General features: G+C 41.1%; 2 protein-coding genes across 4 annotated transcripts; both read right to left on the bottom strand.

Annotated features, from left to right (window-relative positions):
- Window positions 1–892: 892 nt before the first annotated feature.
- Window positions 893–14,457, bottom strand: kpna3 (karyopherin alpha 3 (importin alpha 4)). Of its 3 annotated transcripts, none has more exons than XM_069532323.1 (17): window positions 14,274–14,453; window positions 11,434–11,478; window positions 9,580–9,669; window positions 8,600–8,629; window positions 8,150–8,202; window positions 7,956–8,051; window positions 6,605–6,690; window positions 5,997–6,083; window positions 5,736–5,905; window positions 5,408–5,452; window positions 5,180–5,311; window positions 4,928–5,056; window positions 4,525–4,629; window positions 4,153–4,224; window positions 3,787–3,949; window positions 3,489–3,583; window positions 893–3,386 (listed from the first exon to the last, which is right to left on the bottom strand). In XM_069532323.1, the coding sequence occupies exons 1-17, from the start codon at window positions 14,340–14,342 to the stop codon at window positions 3,288–3,290; spliced, it is 1,566 nt and encodes a 521-aa protein (XP_069388424.1). In that variant the 5' UTR covers window positions 14,343–14,453; the 3' UTR covers window positions 893–3,287. The 3 variants fall into 3 exon arrangements, 2 of the variants coding, with proteins under 2 accessions (XP_069388424.1, XP_069388425.1); XM_069532324.1 differs by lacking the exon at window positions 14,274–14,453 and adding an exon at window positions 13,858–13,939; XR_011244237.1 differs by having other exon boundaries at window positions 2,300–3,386; window positions 3,787–3,983; window positions 14,274–14,457.
- Window positions 14,458–15,161: 704 nt separating this feature from the next.
- Window positions 15,162–21,267, bottom strand: spryd7b (SPRY domain containing 7b). The gene is made up of 5 exons (XM_020111001.2): window positions 21,052–21,267; window positions 19,859–19,975; window positions 18,630–18,796; window positions 17,726–17,828; window positions 15,162–16,308 (listed from the first exon to the last, which is right to left on the bottom strand). The coding sequence occupies exons 1-5, from the start codon at window positions 21,155–21,157 to the stop codon at window positions 16,211–16,213; spliced, it is 591 nt and encodes a 196-aa protein (XP_019966560.2). The 5' UTR covers window positions 21,158–21,267; the 3' UTR covers window positions 15,162–16,210.
- Window positions 21,268–21,972: the final 705 nt, after the last annotated feature.

The raw sequence follows: 21,972 nt of genomic DNA, 5'->3' as shown, positions 1-21,972 counted from the left end.
CTTCACTCTTACCCAGCAGAGAAAATACATGTGCCGGCCTGAACATAATCCAGGTACATAAACAGATAATGACCCAGTGACTCCCCATCCTATTATCTGTTGCCAGCATGTCTATACTGTAAATAATGATGCATAGAGAATCAATGGGAGGAGTAAGGGATCCATCCACCATCTGTACCACTATACCATCCTTTGAGGGTCACTGGGGGAGCTGGAGCTGATCCCTGCCGTCAGTGGGTGAGAGGCAGTGGGTCGGTCACCAGCAGACGGGTCACCTGCCAATCACAGGACCAACATACAGAGAAAAAAACATTCCCACCTGTGGTCACTGTAAAGTCTCAAATTAACATAACACCAGTCTGCATGTGTTTGGACTGTGGGAGAGACAGAAATCTGCAGAAACCGGTGTCTAACTTTCTCTCAAATCCCCTGAATCCATCCTTGTTAAACATTAGTCACATTCACACTCATGCAACTTAAAAGAAACAACAGCTACTGTGTGTGTGAATCACAACACTTGCAAGCACGGAGGATCCAGTGGCTAAACATCAAGTTTATTTTGGTTAGGATCAGAAACACAGATCATGTCCTGAGGGCGAGATGAGAGGCAATGATATCAAAAATCCCCTGACTGAAATATGGTGATGATGATTTGTTGTGTTGGAGGAGAGGGAAGGTAGTTGAGAGGGAGAAATGATGCGTTACAATGTTCCATGAATACAACTGTAGGGTGCTCTCAACAGCAGAGAGCAGCATCAATGGTAAACTCCAACACCATGGAGGCCATGTTACCGTAGCCACGTCTCCCACATTCTCACCTTGCTCAAAGAATCTTTTTTTTTCTATTCAATAAAACTGAAGTTTTAGTTGAAATGAAAAACAAAAGGCACAATGATTTTCAACTCATTCTTTTCTTTAATATGCACAAGAGTTGAAAGCATCAATGAGCCACCTTAAAGAGAAGAATTCAATCTAAAATTTATAAAAAGATATAAACAATCAGAGGCCAAAACGCTGTCTGTTGCTTTTCTCCTATTATTTTATTTAAAACAACTTTTCATTAGCAAGTAAAAATCTTGCAACAAACATAAGCTTGTATCCAATTCGGATACAAGGCAACGAAATTGTAAATCTTTAAAGTGGCTCGGTCTATTCTGCTAGTTCATGACTGTACACCTTCTCTATAGTTTTGTTCAGTAATAAACAGCTAGTCCCAAAAACAAGCCTGGGCTGCTCATAACAACTCCACATAATATTTTAAACCCCAGTGTGACACCCCCCACCCCCTACTCTGACCCCCTATCAGTAGTTAGCAGCCATCCAGAGGATCAGAAAGTCTTCGAGACCAGGGCGAGGGTCGGGCTCGGAGTTCGACACCCTCAAACCCGAACCTACGCACCAACTGGGACATGGGACGGTACTTTTTTTAAACAGCCCGTCACCGCCATGAGGAGAAAAACACAGCTCTGATCCAATTAATCAGCATGTCATCACAATACATATGCAAGTCAAAAATAAAAACAATGAAACAAAGAAATATTGCTTCAACAAAAGAAAAAAAAAAAAACCCTCCCCAGCCATCTTTGACAGTAAAGTTATCGTCCATCCAACGACTGTCAGCTGCAGCAGCTTTGTACAGGCTTTATGTAAATATATTCATATATTCATTAGACGGCAAGGAGAGATACACATCACATTTTTTGTACAGTTATTCAAATTTAGTGATGACATGTGACCTCTTCATCAAAAAGTAGTTAAGTATAATAAATGACAGGACCTGTACTCCTTATGCAGGTTTAGTCTTCAGTGAGTATAGGTCCCTCTCTGCAGGCAGACATCAATATGCCCCTCAGACGTGTGCATAAGACTGAAGAAAAGGAAAATGCAAAAACAGACTATGGAAGCTCCACAGACTCAACCAGGAGAAGCTGAAACATGAAACTAAAATATTTCTTTGAAGAGAGAATAAAAAAAAAAAAGTAAAATAAGCTTAAGGTCAGATAAGCAATTCGGATCGATTTTAGCTCGACGTTTCTTTTTTTCGTAAGTTTTTTTTTCTTCTCTTTTCATGTTAAACCCCATCCTGAGTTTCACATTACAGGGGAGGCCGGAGCACACAGTTCACCAGGTCACAGGATGTGACCAAGCTCATGCTGCAGAAATGGATGTCCTGTGGGGGAGACAAACGCTACAGCTGACATGTTCCTTTTCTCTCAAGTCTCTGCGGCTTCACCTAAACGGTGCTTCCTCCCATGATAGGTACCCCCCCCCCCCAAAAAAAAACAAACAAGAACAAAAATATTGTCGCTCTGCTGAATCAGGAGCAGGCAATAAGCAGGTCTTATTGTTGTCTGTATTGGAAAAAAGTATTATGGCATTTTCTTCACATTTTTTATGATTTTTTTTTTGAACAAACATGTTTATTCAACAGGTCACTTTAAAAAAAGTGACGCCATTGAGTAAGAAGTCCCGTCAGTCTGTTTGCCACGGAGTCCTTGTTTTGCCTTAGAGCCCTTTCGCCCCTCCACCTGCCCCAGGACGCTCCTGGGAGGGAAGTGGGGGTCCGTGGATAATCATGGCTAAACTCTGGGATTAACTCTTTAAACTTGGTGAGAGAGGGTTGTTGGGGTGCTCAGCCTTCAGGTATGAGTGTAAATAAGAGTGTTGACATGTGTACTTGAATATTAGTGTGCGTGCACGTGGTTGAAGTAACACCAGAGGACAATCCAGGGGAGGGAAAGCACAAAAAATAAACCACAAACCATCAGCAGTATTTCTTCCCCGTAAGTGATATGATGGCTTCTAAAAGAAGTATGCACACTGATTCTAGGTGTCCAAAAGTGTGTACATTAATGTGTGTATGTGTGTGTGTGTGTAAATGTGCTTGTGTTTTTGTCTTTGTGAGGACTAGACATTTGGCAATTTAAATCTTGCCCCGAAGGCTTTTCCTTCCTTCTGCTATTATTTTTGTGTGATATTTAGAAGCACTGGCAGAGAATCCTGACAATCCTCCTGATGCAGGTTGTCAGATGGTGATGTAGCCTGTCGAGTGACCAGGACTCCTATGATTGGATGCCGTGTTCTGTGAGGGATGACCATTAAAAAAGAAAAAAGAAAAAACACCCTGCAGTGCAGAGGTGGGCAAATCCTTCAGTGGTGAGTTTCCATGTTGAAGTGATCCAAAGTAAATCCTTGGGTACCAGGTTGCCGGTTGGAGGAGAGATGGATAAACATCTAGGGTGATTACAGAGTACCCGTGCAGCTGGTAGAACCAAACATCCTGGCTTTTAGAAATTAAACTCCTTTGTTTGCATGTTGGAAGCTGGGTCAAAGTTGAAGGTTCCTCCTTGAGTGGTTTCAGGGATCAAACTGGAATCTTCATCGATCTGAAATAGACAGACATGAGATCAGGACAGAGTTAGGTGTTGACTATGCAGGAAAAAATTAATGAAAAGTTTCGGGTGTAAAATCAGTGTTTGTGAACTCACATCATCTCCTGAAAAGTACTGATCAATAATCTCAAAGGCTAGTTTGTAGATATCCTCATTCTCGTGCTGCTGCAGATTCTCTATCTTCTCCAAACCTGTGAAAAACAAAACAAACACATTTCCCCCTTGTTTAAATCACAGAGAAATTTTTACACTCAAATTACATGTAAGAACTAAGAAGATGTAATTATAGCCCAATTATCTTCATATTCTAGTCCTGGAAAAACAGAAAACTGAATTTAAAAGAGGATAAGGTGAAATGAAGTGGACACGTTGAAGAGTAATGCTTGGGACAGACCTCCACACTCCTCGATGATCTCCGCGATGGTGCTGGCTTCGTCTCCTGCCATGATGAGGATGTTCTTGAGGCCGTCCAGGACGACCTGCACCACCTGCGAGTCCTTCACTGACAGCAGGCTACAGAACGGAGAAGTGACATCCTGCTCCACCAGGTACTGCACCTACACAAACCCACACATACACACCACATCCATACTTGATTACAACACAGGTACAAGGTTACAAATGTGGAACTTGGAATTTTAGAATTTAAATGACTGACTAAGGTGCTAGGTATACATTCTGCAATTTAAATAAAAATACAAAATACATTTCTCATTTGGCAGCAAACATATTAAAACACCACATTCTGACATTAGCTCACCTGGTCTTTCCTCCCACTGATGGTGAGGTTGCTGATGGCCCACGCTGCCTCTTTCTGAGTGCCAAAGTCGCCCTGTAGAGAGACAGGCTGTCACTAAGATGTGCACGTAGCAGGACTTTTCAACAACAGCATGATGCACAGGCACACACAATATCTACGCTCCGTTTGCATCCATTTCATTTATCAGCAGTTGTGTTCTGGCTACAAAACATGGAATGTGTTGATGCAAGTGAAAACACAATGAAAATCAATGCAAACATTGTTATTTTCTAAATATAGAGTCTGGTAGCATCTGTTGAGAAAACTTTACAAAAAGAGGGTAGGTTATGACGCTAAAGGAATTTCTTTTATGCTCTTCCACCACAAACAAACCTTGGCCAGTTGGTGAATGATCATAGGAATCAATCCTGCGTCGATCACAGCTTGGACCTGCTGCTGGTTCCCAGCTGTGATGTTGGACAGGAACCAGACTGCCTCCTGCAAACAGACAAATCACAAATTCAAAAACAGCACTATAGCTTCTGCACGTAAATATTCTTACATATACAAGTAACTTCTGGCTTTTGGTGCCAAAACTGTATTACAAGTATTTTCTTGTTCAAGTATATCAATGTCTGATACTTCCTGACAGTGAAAACAGGTTACTCTTGTAAATGCCATGAACTTCAGTACAGTTTGCACAGAGCAGACACATTACTCCTGTTGCAACATGAAAAAACCACCAGTCTCATAAAAACATAACACAACATGAATGTTGTGGTTGTGGTTTGTATACCTTGTTGATCTTTTCTTTAGGGTGTGTGAGCAGGTTGGAGAAATGTGAGAGGACGTCACAGTTGAGCACAACCTGTGTCTGCTCATCTGTTCCCGTTACAATATTTCCCACTGCCCTCAGAGCTGCCGTCTGCAGATTTCAAGACAAAGAAAAAAAAACGTATTAATTCAAGAAGGACGAAAATGAAAGTGTTCATCTCACTGGAAGCACAAGGCAAAGCAAATTACTCTGCTTGATAGAACAAAGGCTTACCTGAACTTTCACTTCCTGGTGGCTGAGGAGAGGCACAAGATATGGAACGACTCCAGAATCAATGACCATCTGGATCTGCTCGTTGCCTCCGTCCGTCAGATAGGACAGAGCCCACACTGTGTCTACAAGGATCTAAACACAGACACACAATTTATCATACACATTCACATTAAATGTGGGTTTCACTTCAAAACAGAGAATCAGCAAATGTTAATGACAGATACTTACATTTATATCTGTATGATATATTAGCACACAGAGAGCAGGCAAAATCTGTGGGGAAAGAAAAGTAGGTTGTTGAGTGGGCTGGATGAAGCAGTGGAATAGATGGATCAGATTAAGGCAAAATCAGGGCAGAGTGAAATAAAAAAAAAAAATCACAAATTGGAATAGCTGTCAAGACCAGACTTCAAAAAGCACCACAAGAGATTTATAGTCCCTGGGACATGAGGCTGATTTGGCTACTGAAAATCTCTATGACTCAGCCTGCAGTGACACAGTCAACTGCAGAGCAACACACTCTGTCTGGCACATGAAGGTCTGCACACACACTCACCTCCTGCACGGTCTCCATGGGAGGTGGTGGATCCTTGTTGCGGCAGAGGTTAACAATGACCCAGGTAACATTGCGGAGGAAGGTAATGGGGATTGACGGGTTGATGAAAGAAAGCAGGGGCTTGACCACGCCCAGGGAGATTACATAGTCCCTGCAGTGTGGGCCATCACCTGAGTAAGCAAAGGCCAGGAGGTCAGCATGACTCTGCAGAGATCCTTCCACACTGTGAACAGTCACACTCTTCTGTCTGACTGCACTTACCTATAATGTTTCCTAAAGCCCATACAGCCTGTTCACAAACGTTTTGGTGGGGGGAGTGTAGCAGTCGCAGGAAAAGGGGCACTGCATCTGGACACACAAACATCAACATCAAAAATCTGCCCACGGGTACTGAGCTCCAGTGATACGTTCTGTAGCCTCGTCATAGTCGAAGCCAATAAAACAAACATAAAAACTGTGACTGTGTCAGGGCTCAAAGAAAAATACAATGACTCAATATAAAATATCATTCACTGGCTGAGATACACACTTAAATAAAAGAAATCATCATGACATTTAAATAAGCAACCAAATGGCTAAAAAGTCCAACTTTAGTATAATTTACATATACTTACATTTAAGAGAACAATCCCTTGTTAATGTAACAGCCAGTTAATCATATGATGACTAATCATGGTTCCCACTCTCCAGTCATGTTTTTATTAGATAACAGAGGACTCTTATTTTGAGACAAAGCCATTATCTTAAAAAAATGACTCAGAGAGAGAGAGAAAAACAAATAATTATGCTTGCTTGGCAAACTGCAGACGGAGCACAAACACAGACTGGAGGGCTAACGCTGGGCTCGACAGAATGTGGGGTCAACTTACTGGATTTAACCACAGCCTGAGTCTGTGCTGAAGTCCCAGACGCGATGTTGGTCAGAGCCCAAGCTGCTTCAAACTGAAGAGAGGGGCTGCAGGGCAAAGACGGAAAATAAAGATAAAGACATAGAGAAAGCTTGTTTTGATGTTAAATCGAGATTAAATAATGATAAACACTGTAGTGCATGTTTCATAAGTTTCCCGCCGAGATAGCTTGTTTTCCCAGGCGGATTGATGCCCTAAGCACCTAATAGCTTCCAGCTTTCAGTGCTAAAAGGGCTTTTTAGAGCAAAGTACCTCAAACCTATTTTAATCAAAGGCTTGCGGCTCACGAGAGTTTTTCTGTAACTGGTTTCTTTAAAAAGAGATTAATCAGTTTCACAATCTCTGAAATCCTGTTCAAACAGCCTGTACGGTGGATCGTATATCTGACACCGGATCAGTGGTCTGGATTACAAACTGGGGCTGAGCTCAAAGGGGCAGACAATCCATTTATTAAATTATTCAAATAAATTGCAACATAAAATATTAGAAATCACACAGTGGCAAGTGGTCTTCACACCACCCACCAGCCAAATGCTAGTGCATCATGGCAAAGGGGGGCAAGTCTGTCTAACCCACTGAATATTCCATCAGTGGTTTGTAAAGTTTTCACTGGGAAATGGTAAAACAGGTTGTGGAGCTCGCTGTGATGCAACCAGCTGCGGTATTTGCCTGTGGTCAGAGTGGTTTTATCCTCTCTGCTATCAAGAATTCACAGAATTAATTTGAGGAGCTCAGGAAATATATTTAGTCTGTTCTTGTTCATGTCAAGTGGCTCTGGTTTTCTGGTTGTACATTTCATTGTGATTCTGTGCCTCATTATGTCAAACTGAGCTGACTTGGCCACCTGCCACGCTACTATAGCAACCAAATAGACAATTATTTCCTCTTGATGGATGAACATGGATTATACTGCACTGCTGCTTTCTGCACAAACTCAAAAATAACAATTGTCCGACATAAGCTCGTGTTCCACATGATGCCATCTGTTGTGGGTTGTCATGGTAAAATCCTTACAACTTCTCCCTGAAATGTTTTTCAACAGCATATAATCACCACCACCACCCCCCAGCCCTCCCTTGATGAACACAAGGTCCTGGGAATTGGGAAACTCCATGAGACAGGAATGCTGTTATATTTGGCTTGGCCTGGACTGAGAGGACCAGCCAACTGCCCTGCGTGCCTCCACACACTCTCACGTGTGGACACAGTAGGACGGACACACACACACACACACACACAAAGCCTCAAATGTGGTAAAGACTCTATAGAGCGGCATAGTTGTTAACACGAACTGCTTTGGAAGCAAACTTACTTGTCGTCCCTTTCCAGGCATTTGACTAAAATTGGCAGAATCCCAGACTTTATCAAGTCGTCGATGGGGGGGTTTCTGTCACTCGAGAGCAGTTTTCTAACAAAAAGCAGGGAGAGAAAAAAAATCAAGAACTTTGTATATAAATATATGTATATTTAAATATCTGCTGTCTCTGTGTTTATGTTGTCACTTACCTGGCTGCCTGTACAGCACTGAGCTGTATCACTGCATTATCACTAGTAGCATTCTATAGAGACAGAGAATGAAGGCCATAATAAATGTTTGAACATAATAAATAACCAACAACCATGAAGACTGGGATCACATGAAGAGACGGAGAACACCAGAGATGTTATAAGGGAGCCGATAAGGTCTCGGAGACAGCCCAATGCAACAGAACAACTTTTAAGATGTTTGGAAGAACCAACCAGCCAAATGAAAAACTGTGCCACAAGGAGAATCAGTGCTGGTTTTAAAAGGTTGGGTCACAGCAAATACCGATTGACTTTTATTTGTATGACCTTAACTGATGAATAAAAACTTTTTGTGGCATTATTTTTGAGAGCATCCTCACTTTAATTTTAGAGTCTTAAGCTTTTGCAGAGTCCAGTGGAGGGGACAGCTTGAATGGTGTAAACTCTTACCTGTAAAATGGCATCAAGTGTAACATTTTGCTGCAAAGAAAAAGAAGAGGTGTTTTAGTGTTGCATAATTTGAAAAACTAATCCCAACATCATCAACAACATTAAAAGCTGTGACTGGAGACACACATGAAATCAGGATTAATAAATACTTTTATCTTGTACTGATCAAATATAATTTAGGGGTGTGGCTACCCCTTTTTCGAGGAAATTGTACTAACCAACAAATAAATGTGGATATTTAGATCTCATTGGATTAAGGGTGTGGGTTGGATACAAGTTTGATGGCACCACTGAAATAATAATATTATTAACAAGTCAGTACAGAGCTTCCCTACTGCATCTGGGTGTCTGAGATGAAAATTAGCAAGAGTGCAGCAGAATATAAAAAATGCCTGCTGGTGTTTCAGCCTTCAACTGAAACAGATAAAAATCATAATGAGTCGCAGCCTTTCTGTTTTCACTGTGACTCTGAATGTCATTAGCACCAACTTCCAGGCTGCATCATCTCACTTCCAATATCAAGCAATACTTGGGTGAATATTTAATATTCCATTGACGTTTCTTTATGATTGCACTCCCATGAGACTCTGGCAGTGCTTTCATGAAAAGAGTTGACAGTAGTGTTGTATGAAATGACTCAATTCAATTTTGATCACTGCCCTACATTTCCTTTCTCACCCATGTTTCTGAATTGGTTCCAAATTGGTTTAATCTGTAAGAATATTACTCATCTTATCATTAAACTACCAAAAGAAGATTATGAGAAATAGATGGCTGTGAGGAATAACCCATTTGTCTCCATACATGCAACATATTACAGCATGTAGAAAACACGCAGCACAGCAGAAGGCTCACTGCAGTCGCCACAGCAAAGGTTTATAATGTGAGACTCTGAAATCAAATTCATTCACTGCCCACTTAATTTGAACCTTTGTGACCTGTTGTCCACACAGTCCAGTCTCACGACAACACACACTTACTCCTTTGAAGTCTGAATCGACATCAGAGTCCTCCTGACATTCGTCCAGCGGGACATTTCTCTTCTTCAGTAGATGTTCGTCTCGTTTGCTCTGACAAGGGGAAGAAAAGAAAAAAGGGGGACAGAGAAGCAATAAAGGGTAGAGATGAAAGTCTTCATTAATGCATTCATGAATCCAGGCCTACATCAAAAACTATTTCTCCTTTAGAAACTTTAACTTTCTGGAGTGACGCCTACATATGTGAAATTCTAGGTGCCCGAGGTGTCTGAGAGCTGTGCCTGCAGACTGCTCAACAAAGCAAACACACACTCATCTTCTGAAGGACATTGAACCTTATCACACTGTGCAACCCCCTCCCCCTGTAATGTGTGGGCAGAAAGACCCACACGTCCCATCAATTTACAGGGCAATGTGAGTCAGTGGTAGGAGGAGATTCCCTTGCCCTACATTCCTGTGCACCATACTGATGTGCGTCACTGATGACTAATCAGCTAGCGCAGTGCTTCTTGCAGCTCTGATCCAGCTGAATGGTATGTGCTAGACTTCAGACCACCTCAGCACTCCGCAGCAGTGACACTGAAATACCCTGTGACACTGCTCTCCAAACGTCTGCTGACGGCCGTGTTGCTCTACATGCTTGTTTATCAGCATTCACAGATTTTAAACAAAGTGTGACAGGAGGTTCGCTTTACTGCAAAAGACACTTTTTAAACACATGAACATCCTCACTGGTGTTTACGTACTAAATGTGTCACATGTTCCGTAGATTTACTGCTGTAGGTTTTTGTTAAAATGTTCAAGTGTGGCCTGTTCATTCTGAAAACCAGGTTTATTTCTGCCCTGAGACAAGAGATGGCTCAGGAGATGCCACCGCACAACACAGGACCCGGACATGAGAAGCCAGAAACTAAATGCTTTGAATCATTTTCTGGCTTCTTAAATGTTCTTATCAGTTTCTGGGATTTCTCTGTGTGCACACGGCACTGCAGTCTCATGCCCTTTTCTGGGATGTTGGCTGGGCGTTTACCTATGCTAATTGGGAAAAACTGACAGGGCTTCCAACTTACGAACACATGGCATTCATCAATATAAGAAAACAGATGTGAACTGCAGTGTAAGAACACGTCATGAATGTGACGTAGAGTTCTCTTAGAAAACTTCTAAAGAACAAATTTTAAAACATTCTTAAGAATATATTATAGAATGAGGCCCTATACCCCAGCTTAGTTTACAAGGTGAAGACAGTGCAACTTATTCCAATAATCTTAGTGCATGAAAGACAACAGCTTCTCTCTGTGGCACATCTACAATTTCTGGCACATTTTTCTGAGTGAGTTTTTTTTGTCACAATTGCAACAACAAAATGCATTGGTGTTGGCAAGAAAGTCACTGACAAAGTGTCCACACTTCACACGGTCAGAGTGTCCCTTCATAGTGAGTGTCAGTGAATCATCTATGAAGTATAACATCACATGCTGAAGTCAAGCTCCAGCTTCTTCTGACTTTCAGCACTTTTTAAGTTCATATCTACAGATTACTAAACACACCTCAGAATCACATCTTACTGGAGAGGTAAGAGTGAATGCATCAAATTTCTTCAGATATGCATGAAAACATGTAAACGGTTTGGGTTGATGATGTGGACACATGAATCCAATCTGATCCTTACACATATGCATATACAGCACGGACAGTGTATCATGAAGATCTGATTGAAGAAGCAAATCTGATTCACTGCTATCTATATGACCAAAGCAATGGTGGAATGTAAGATGAGTAGCAGAAGTAATGCATTTAAAACCAAAAGCACTAATGCTTGGTGAGTGTGTGTAGACAGATGGTGGATCTTCTCACCTTTCTCAACTCAATTGTCACTTCATTTCGATGTCTTCTCATAGTCTGAAACACAAAAACAAAGACAGCAAATTAAAAAAAAACATTTATTTTTTTGACATTTGAGAAATTCAAACTTTTACTTCTGAGGAAAAATATAAACAGATTATTTTGCATTGATAACAAAGTGGCCTAATAGGCAAATCACCCCCCCCAAAAAAAAATAAAGATATCAAATGAAATTGTTTCCCCAACACATTTAACAGTAAGAGTCACTTCCCTGAAAAAACTCAGCACAATTGAGGAAAGACATCTCAACTAATTGCTGTATTTGTGTGTCTGCTGGTTTTCCAGTTCATACTGAACAGTTTGAGATGGTCTAACATCTTGTGACTGTTTTAAGAGGTTCATGTTGCCTTCCCAAATAGCCTCTTACGTAATCTGGGACAGTCATAACTCAGGAGGCTGCAGAGCGAGTGGTGTCTCCCAACCACAACGAGAACAACAATGCCACTATATTGACCAAAACAAATTATATCCCTTAAGAGGCAGCACAACATTAAGATACAACAGGCCAGTCTGATTGCCAAGGAAAACTCGATACACTTATGTTTGCTTAATTCACCTAATGCTGCAGGTTAATGTACTTTAAATAAGAACCTCAACAAAGTTATGATAAATAAACTTACAATAAAATTGCTAAAACCCATAAAAGCACAACAGTAGTTACTAAAGAAGAGAAAACTTGATGGTAATGTGCAACTTTGCAAGAAGAAAAACTAGGCTACATCACACTTGTGCAACATTAACAATGACTACATTTTATACGTCACACAGGAAAACAAGAGGATTTAAGATTTCAGAACATGAGGTGTGCAAGACTACTTTGGAATTCAAAACGGTTCCTTATGATGTGCGAAGCTGTGCCTGACCTAAATAAATTAACCCCAAACTCTCTTTAGTCTGAGTCATCCCTTTAAGAAAACTCAACATTCATACAGGGGAGCGTAAGAGGAGCCAGGTCAGACATGTAGGATGCCTGAAATAGCACCAGGAATGTACTGAGCAAAGTCTGTCGATGATAGTAGCCATGTGCTTGTCACACTGACTAAGTTTCAAAACAACCACCTATGTGTCATCAACCGGTGCTTTGAGGCAATTCATAGTGAAACTGCAACCAGCACCTGTGTGGATGTTGAGGGGCCATTTTCAGACATACCTTCAGAAGATTATCTCAGGATTACAAAAAGATCATCAGAGCAACACAGCACAAGCGTGTGTCTCGGCAGGTAGACTAAAAAGAGCTGCTGTATAATATAACATATATGGTATAATCTAAACAAGTCTAGATCTGTGTTGCTTATTCCTTTATTTCTCCATATTCTATCTGATAAACAGTCTTTAAAGGGACAGTTCACCCAAAGCGAAGACCTTTACACCATGTTTTTAGCCTAATGTCTGCTGTGATCCACACAGAAACAACAGAGGACATTTAGGCTGAAAACACGGTGTAAATGAAGCCGCTTCGAGTCGAATTTGAATGTCGGGGCTAACCGACACTTGGATGACACCACAGGAGCAGCATGGAGGCAATTTGTCTTCTTTGTTGTTGTTGTTGTGTTTACATTTGAAGAAGTGGTCACCATTTTCTTCAACTCTATTGGATAAGGCTGCAACGCTGTTTACCCCTGAAACTCCAACAGTGTTTTGTGGACTCGAACACTGGTGAGTATATAATGAGTGAATTTTCATTTTCTGGGTGAACTATCCCTTTAATGAATGTTCAGTCTTCATTGCAATGAGCAATACAGACAAATATTGTAACTGAGATGAATAATTACGCATATTAATAGAAGCATGTTGCAATGCTCAGTGTTCAGGCTGAAGATTCATCAGTGGAATATGTGTTACACAAGTGGTGCTTTCTCGAATATGTAACCACAGTTATCTGTTGTATTTTTGTTATTACAACTCACCTATGTTTGGAAATATGTTGAAGCTGGACAATTATGGCATTTGAGTTCAAACATAACAAGGTTAGACCAAGATCTATCTGTTAATACTACTGGCTAAATGTAACCAGATCCATGCTAAACACCCACCTCTCCTTTATGAAGTCTAACCTGACAGTAGCTTCATGATATCAAAATGATTTAAGCAGTAATATATTTTCAAGATGAGCATAAAACCCGGGTCACAGCATCACAACCGTTCAGCTAACGTTTTAGTGGCTTAGTTAGCAGCTCGGTGTCGCTGCCTCACCTGGTGATACATGCTAGCTGTTTGCTTGTCAACGTTAGCAAGCTAGCAAGGAGGGGCAATGTTTGGTTAAGGTGGATGTGGAACAACCGTGGAGCTTTACGTTCAGCGCAATCCGACGTTTTAATAGCTAACAACCACTGTGTGTAGCGTCCGCAAGTTAGCATCGCCGCTGCTCACAGTTACCTGGCTGCGGAGACACAGTGCATGTCAGGATTAGGGTGCCGGCCCGGGCCCAGCCTCGCCTGCGACCGGCGTCCATCCAACTAGCTAGTTAGTTAGCTTCCAGTGACAGCTACACAACCTGCCCCTTAACTGCCCCATTTCCAACAACACAACTGTGATGTAGCTCACCCCGACAAACACCAACTCTCGGGGATTAATATGTCACGAGTGTTGACCTCACAGCTACGATCACAAACACTTGATTCACCAACAGGCCGTTAGACACTTGTGATGGCGAACTCCTCGCGTTAGCTTGTTAGCTGGTTAGCTAGCCAGCTAGCGGACAGGCAGCTGCAGCCGGGCTCCACACAACGAGGCCCGCAGTCTTTCGCTTTCTGTGTAAAAATGCAACCCTCGCGTCCAACATGTCAGCTCACCTCGACATCGCGTCCCTTGTTTTTAAAGCTCTTGATGCGGTGGTTATCCAAGCCGGCGTTTTCTGCCATGGCTGTACGAGGAGGTTTCGCTAGTGCTCCGGCTGTCGGGATCTCCTCAGTGAAAGACGAGGCTCGGCAGCTCCTGTGCTGCTGGAGGAGGAGGAGGAGGCGCAGCTCGCAGAGTGAAGGGAGGAGTCAATGCAAACCTTCTCAGGCTGCCCTGGTTTCCACAGCTTCCCCGACGCAGTAATGATAAATTCACCCTCCACCGGCTGAAAACCCTGAAACGTGGAAGCTGCGCGTGACGATGACCGAGCTGGATGATGCTCATATCGGCCGATGTCGATAATCATCGCGATAAATGTGATAAATAAAATGTACCTTTGAGGTAAAGGATGAGGTTTTGCCCTGTGGAAAACTTTTAACCAAACACGTGGTAGATCATGTGTGTTATATCTCCTCACTGTGCTCACAAGCAATATATTGATTTATATTGGATCGTTGTTATATTGCTATTGACTAATAGGCACTGTTATAATATTGCATATTACATATCACATGTTCTAATTGATACTGCGCTTACTTGGGCCCTAAACAAAATACATGTATACAAGTGAGAAGCCGATAAGACGAAAGGTTTTCAAGCAATGCAAGCCACATGCAGAGATTTCTGGAATTAATTGATTGGATGGTTGGCTTGCTGGTTGGTTGGTAGGTTGCCAGGCTGGTTGACTGACTGACTGGTAAGTTGGTTGATTGATTTGGTTGGTTGGCAGGTAGGTAGTTGTAAATTATATTGAGATGATTATTGATATTGATTCATTGCCCGGCACTACACTATGATCCTCAATTTAACTACAACTAAAGACACCACCAGGATTCGATACATTATGCTTCCAGACACAAAATTTATTGAATCAACCATTTTTGGAGTTGCTTGTACAAGATAGCATCAATAGTGCAAACAAAGACAAGCATTTGAAATATACAACCGTCATACTTCAGCAAAGGATATGCAATGTCAATACAACACGACAGATTGACATTCTTAAACCACATATCTCTAGTTAGAGACAGCCAGCACCAGGCTCTGGGAATATTCTGATATTTAGAATATATACTCCATTAAAAACATTTCAGGACGAGGCCAGTGTGGGGGGGACAGTAAAGGGCTGTTCGTAGATTTGATTAGCACTGTCACCTCAGCATACCTCAGAGAAAAGTCAATCTCAAGACACTGGAATGTGCACTGGTTCAAGATGCAGTTAGTATTTTAAACCCATGCTTTTTGGGTCAACTCAAATTGAAATAATGCTGCAATGCCTCCACTCTGAGCTGTATTTCTACATAAAGAAGGCAGCAAACGTGTAAATGGGACATATTTGATGAGTCAGTTCTGGCAGCTGAACCTCAATAACTTCACAAACTCTTGATGGTCAAAATATTTACATCATCTGTCAAACTAATGAAACGTATAACTTTGATCTGTGATTCAAATAAATAGATAGAAGCATACAGAGCGTATGCTGAGATGTCAGTTTGCTATTTAGGAGAAAACATGACTATAAAGCAACGTCAATCAAACATGGCTTCTGATTCTGGCATCTACAGACACACAGAGGATGTAAGCAGCAGCTGAATGTGTTTCAGTTCATACAGAGTGAGATTAGCGTTGACACAGGCTAATGATTTGATTGAGGAATTTTCCCATCCGCATAGACTCAAACAGCCAATCACTGCCGAACAATTCTCATAAATCCTGCACTTCTTCGAGGAAAGTCTAACGTACATCCAGAGCAGCAGAAGAGTGTAATTAGGGGAAACAAAAAAAAAAGCCACATATAGCGATAACATTCAATTAAGGTCAAACTGTAGTGCCACAGAGGTTGCTATGAGAGACAGAGGAGGAAAAGTAGGGTCGAGGCTGTAGTGCTCCTTCAGAAGATTTGTTGTTCAAAGAGGATCTTCTCAAATCCTTGTGGAGGTGTGTGATAGAAGTCACTAAACTGGCAGTCTAAGATGGCGCTGTCGTCCACTGCAACAAAGAGCACAAGCTTAAACATTGTTTACATGTGAGACACTTTGAGCCCAAATAAAAGACAACAGACAAAAAGTCAAACCCAAACATCCTTAATGTGGAAAACAAACAAGCATTTCTTATGCAAACTAAAGCAAAAAAGTGGGTTAATGTAGACACAGATGCTATATGAGAAAATGGTCTTTAAATTGGATGCTTGATTTCTGTGATTCATCGATTTTTATATAGGCTTCTTTTCACTGAAGATTTTTGACATGTCAGTAGGAAAAGGGGGTGAATAATGATGGCTAAAACTTCATTCAGCTGCATCAGGCGCTTGAATAGAACAGAGCCACATTATTTGTCACCTGCTATTACAAGAGAGAATGTCTGCTGTGATTCAAAGATTCTAATGAATACTTGGTATTTTGGTAGAATATGAAGGTTGGCATAATTCAGTTTATGTAAATGCTTCTTTGAAAATAGTGCAATCATAATTCTACCAAAGTTTATCTTTCCCTTTGTACATACATTATATTGTTGTATATACACAGCAAAGCATTCAGCATGACTCTGATAAAAATTATATATCATAATACGTGTTTGCACAAAATTAGTTTTCTAATTTTCTTTGTCTGTATTGCTGAATATCTGCACTAAATATCAATAGCTTATGTGTTTTATTTTATAAAATTGCCAGCTGATTTCAGCGAATAGCTCAGAATCAAACAGAGAGAAAAAATGTTTGGGAATTTTTGGCTGTAGCCTTGACTACAGTAAAACCTGCAGTTCTTGATCCTCTGAGGTAAAACTGCTGTCTTTCTACCAGAGGCTGTTTGAATAAGTTCATATAAATCACAGTTTGGTGTAGAATCAGTTTGTGGTCAAATAAGACAAAAAACAACTTTAAGCGTAGCTAATGACCTTAACTGACCAGTGCCATGTAAAAATGTATAAATGCAGCCCCCTAGTGGAATAAAAGTGCAATAATATGATTCATGACAAAGCAGTTTAAACTGTCCATAACATTTACCAAACTTAGGTTTCAATGCTAAGACAGCTGTCAGAAATTATCCCCATTGTTACTATACATTCTTGAACATAAAATGTAAGGAACTGTCAAAGACTCCCCAGGCCCAATTACCTCAAATTCAAAGAAGTCCAAAGCCACATGTGCACATACACAGTCTGTGAAACACAACCTATTTAATAATGTTAAGTAAACTATATTGTTAGCTGTAAGTAATCACTGTTTTTTCACAGAATATATAAATTCAATTACTTTATGTAATGTACATGTCAATTTTCAAAAACCTTCAAGGTCTTGATTCTTTTTCTGAAATTAAAACTTTCAAGGATATCGTGGAGCTGTAGGAAGAGAATGAATCCCAAGTCTAACAAACCCTGGTTAACTAGTCAGTGTAATTAAACTTACCATAAACAATTGGGTAGACAGTGCCTCGGATCCCAGAGGCAGGACAATGCATGTTCTTTCCATTCAGATATAAGTTCAGCTCCACGTGGTCGTATGTGATGCCCTGAGACAAATAAACAATATTAACCACTGAATTTCTACATGCGGATGTAATCACACATATAAAACTGGTTTGAAAACAGAACCCTTTATGTGAAACCAGTAGATTATTGAAGTGGCAGTGGTGGTTGTGGGTCTCTCCAACACAGCTCACACAAATACAACACTGCCAAAGAACGTTTTAGGAGATATTAAATGTATATGTAAATGTTACATCTATAGTAGCTTACTTACAATAAAAGCTGTTTTATGGAAATGAAACTGATCAAACTGATGGCAAACAGCAATTTGATTTGAATGTGATAAACTATGGAAGGCAATGCAGGCCACATTAGATCATGCATTACAATGTGACTGTTGCTGTCAGCCTGCTTCCTTAAGGGAAAAAAAAATTCTACTGTGGGTCTTGTGAGAGCTGCAGGGCAGTCAGCTCCAGCAGGCTTCTAACACATGATTACTCTGTAATCAGGGTCTTGTAAACACACACAATCTGAGGTCACATGGTTGCTGGAAGACCATGAGATAGCTCAACATGTACCAGACTAGATTGATAAAAATAAATCTCAGCAAGCATTAGTGCAGCACCTTTAGTCTGCACAGAACGTCTTCAGACAACACATACTTTATCTTTGGAATCCAAAACCTGATTTCAGTTCATTATAAATTTTACTATATATCTATCTCTTTATGGTCAATTCATATTTAATTGACAAGAAGCAGACTCACATTAAAATAATGTTCCTCATTTCAAGATTTACAAGCAAATGGCAAGTTCAGGATTGAGTACAATAAACTGTGCACTTACAATAATGTCCCCTTCCTGGGGAAGGCTGTTTGCAGGCAGACGATTCTTCTCTTCATTATTGTGGTACACAGACCCATCATGCCTCAGGACAAGGCTGTTTGTGTCTCTGCCCAAAGGCACTTGATTAAGATTCACCTTCTGAGTGGCCACACCAACTCCCCACACACCTACACAAAAAAACATAACCTGCTATTTAAAACACCTTAAATACAGTTTAAAATGCATTCAGATTTATGACATATTCATAACGACATGTTATTGTAAAATCAGTCTGTGACTAGTGTGAAGCTGCATTAGGGCCTTGCTTAATATGTAGCCTTGTAGTTGTATCTTATTTTCAGTGCCCATATCCTGCTTTTTGTATTTTTCCTTCAGAGTGACCTATAGCTTTATGTATGTTGAATGTCTGCTAAATTACAAAGACTAAAAGCTGAAGCAAGGGTCGCTCACGCCCAATGAAAACTCTCCTCCTGAGGTGCTTGAAACAAAGCTTTTGAATTTTTTTCCTGTAAAGCATCTATGCTACCATGTATGTTGGCTTACGGGCAGTTTGGCTCAAAGTGATATGGCAGGATAGACCCATTGTTACCATTACTCTAGTGGTGTTTACGGTTGATCAGGAAGCCTCTGGGTAAGATGAGTTGCATTTATGACACACACACACTCTAAACAGCTGAGCACAAGACTGGGCCAGCTGACCAGTTTCTGGGCTTTTTAAGATGCAGGCTTAGAATTAAAAGAAAATGTTTCAAATAAGAGGATGAAGAGAAGAATGTGCAGTATGAGACAAATAATGTGCATTTTGAACAGAATATAAACTGATTCTAGTAGACCCAGAAATTAAACTTTGAATCTATAAATGGCCATGATGTGTCCCACATATCAGAGTATGTACAGTACTTAATCATCTCTATTTATATAGTTTGTCCACACACACACACACACACACACACACACACACACACACACACACACACACACACACACACCTTGCTTCAATGGCTGGACTGGTTTTAACAAAGTTATACACAAATAGAGATTATTACAAAAGGGTTTACTTACAGAATTCCACCAGTGTGCATGCAGTCACAAGATTGTTTATCTACCAGGCTCTTGTGTGTCAGAATCAATAATCACCACAAGAAATGCACTAGAAGATGGTGGTGTTGAAGGGAAAGAAGGAGAGTAATGGAAAAAGGGAGATTATCAACAAAAAGCCAAACACCTACCAGTGGACTGGATCTTGAACTCAAAGTAACTTTTGTTCTGGTGCAGAGGAGCATTGGCCAGACAGCTTCCAGTGCCACATATCCTCCGGCCACTCTTTACAATGACAACATCTGTGCCTAGACGGAAAAAAAGGAGCAAGAATACATTCAGATGCAACAAACAACTGTGTTCACTGCCAAAGACTGTCCACTGTTTTTTTGAGTTATCGAGTTGTTTAATCTATAATGTCTGCCAATACTAGAAAGTCCCTATCACATTCAATTTTCTAAAACCCCCTAATGACAGCTTGTCCAATCAACACCTCATTGTATAAATCATATCAACTGGTGAAACAGAGCAAATGTTCAAATGTGACAAGCTGGAACCAAAATGTTTGAGATATTTGCTTAATGCATGACTGAGAAAAAAGTTAAATAAACAAATGACGTCTTACATAATTGATTAGTTTTGTGTCTGCTGGTTAATCTGCTAATTAATTGAGTGTTGCTCCAAATGTTTTTGGCCTATTTGAATTCTCTCCAAGTGATAGATTTAGAAAAATCCAGAACGTCAATCCAAAAAAGGGAATTCTTCAGTTGCATTTCTATGGAAGTGTGTTCTATTCACTTGAGGAAAAAAATCAGCCATCACCCAGAGAGCAAACCTCAAAATCCGAGAAGCTCTCACTTAGCCTACTTTGAGGGCTGTGAAGCGAACATGTCCACCTTCTGCAGGTGGGTCAGGTTTTATTTTAGATTGAGACACTGGGATTCGATCGAGTCTTTAATTAATATTGACAGCACTGCTGTTAGTCTGTTGGCTTTGCACAGGCGCCTCAGGACTCGTTCACACATTGAGAACAAGGATTTTAAATCTGCCTTGTTCATCCAGAAAAACAATGAGATTAGTTTGAATCAAGTGGATTTTCAATCCCAGCATCCATCACTGTGGTTTCCCTGGTTGTTAGAGTTGCAATGTTAATTCGCGTGGTGCGTAATAAAGGTAGAAGAGTATAGATCGTGTACAAAGAAGCAGAGCGTTCAGACACACAGCCTTTGCCACCTTATACAAAACTAAACATTTCACATCGTAGTTAGCTAGCTAGCTAATGCTAAGGACGGAAGTAGCAAAACGTCGCGTCACATCAGACACAGAAGACGAGTTATAGAAGTGACTGTGGAACATTGTGAGGGCTACAGACAAACTCACGTACCCATGTGGTGAGTATCTAACTGAACTGTGGGCATTTCTTTCAGAGCAATGTGCCCCGAGCCGCCATCTCCGCAGCAGCCGAGACAACACGTAAACATCGCTGCCATTCTTTCCCCCGATACCTCGGCTGCACATCCGGAAAAACAAAGTCGCACCGTGGAGCCAAAGAGCGTCCGGTGTTAACGCCAAACGTCACGCCGACACACAACAGCGACCCGCCGCGGCAGAGCGCGGAGCTGCATAAGCCCCAGCCACACAACTGTATCCAATCACAGCGGCTAAGATAGGCAGTTGCTCCTGATGGCATGGAAACAAGGGAAGAAAATCAAGGTCAAAAATTTCCCACACGTGACTAAGTAACTATTGGATATCGAAGTTACATAACCACAAAGTGAACAGAAAGTGAGTTTTGTTGGTGGGCAAGTGTCAAGAGTGTAGTGGTGGATGAATGATGGAGTGATGATTCTGATCCATGTAGAGGAGAAGAGGATCCTCAAAGTTTTGTTGAAGTGACAGAAACATCAAAAATGCTGCTTTCACAAGTTTGATCTCATTTCCTGTTCGCTCATGTTCACCAAATAATGTGACACTTGTGTTTTCAGTGCAAAAATGGCATGAACGTTTTTAATACCAGCAGATGCAGCCAGGTGATCGTGTCGGCTGTTTACTTGTGCGTGTTTTGACATGTCTCCACACGGGTGACTGAAGTGGGCCAGTGTAAAAACCCCGTGATGCCAAGATGGGACTGAAACCTAGTTGACAGTTTTTCACGCTGTAATGTTTTGCATAGCAACAGCCCCTCCCCCATCCGCCTGCCAGGGAGCCTCTGCATCTGACCCAGCTGCTTCAAAAGCGTAAACACCCCGACGATCAAAGCCAAGCTGTCAAATAAATCACCACACAAGCAGCCCTCGTGTCGATG

Source organism: Paralichthys olivaceus, chromosome 10 (genome assembly GCF_024713975.1).
Source record: "Paralichthys olivaceus isolate ysfri-2021 chromosome 10, ASM2471397v2, whole genome shotgun sequence".
NCBI classification, from domain to species: Eukaryota; Metazoa; Chordata; class Actinopteri; order Pleuronectiformes; family Paralichthyidae; genus Paralichthys; species Paralichthys olivaceus.
Note: the sequence above shows the minus strand (reverse complement) of the source record. Positions and strands in the feature narration are given on the sequence as shown.

What these genes read in the sequence shown, in the direction of transcription:
- kpna3 (XM_069532323.1), bottom strand. Translation starts at nt 14,342, where the DNA reads ATGGCAGAAAACGCCGGCTTGGATAACCACCGCATCAAGAGCTTTAAA. An exon ending in TCGATTCAGACTTCAAAGGA is followed by an intron (nt 8,630 to 9,579) that starts GTAAGTGTGTGT and finishes TTTTCTTTGCAG; the next exon opens with CAAAATGTTACACTTGATGC. An exon ending in CTAAAGAAAAGATCAACAAG is followed by an intron (nt 4,630 to 4,927) that starts GTATACAAACCA and finishes GTCTGTTTGCAG; the next exon opens with GAGGCAGTCTGGTTCCTGTC.
- spryd7b (XM_020111001.2), bottom strand. Translation starts at nt 21,157, where the DNA reads ATGGCAGCGATGTTTACGTGTTGTCTCGGCTGCTGCGGAGATGGCGGC. An exon ending in GTTAGATACTCACCACATGG is followed by an intron (nt 19,976 to 21,051) that starts GTACGTGAGTTT and finishes TTTTCCGTCTAG; the next exon opens with GCACAGATGTTGTCATTGTA. An exon ending in CCCAGGAAGGGGACATTATT is followed by an intron (nt 17,829 to 18,629) that starts GTAAGTGCACAG and finishes TATTTGTCTCAG; the next exon opens with GGCATCACATACGACCACGT.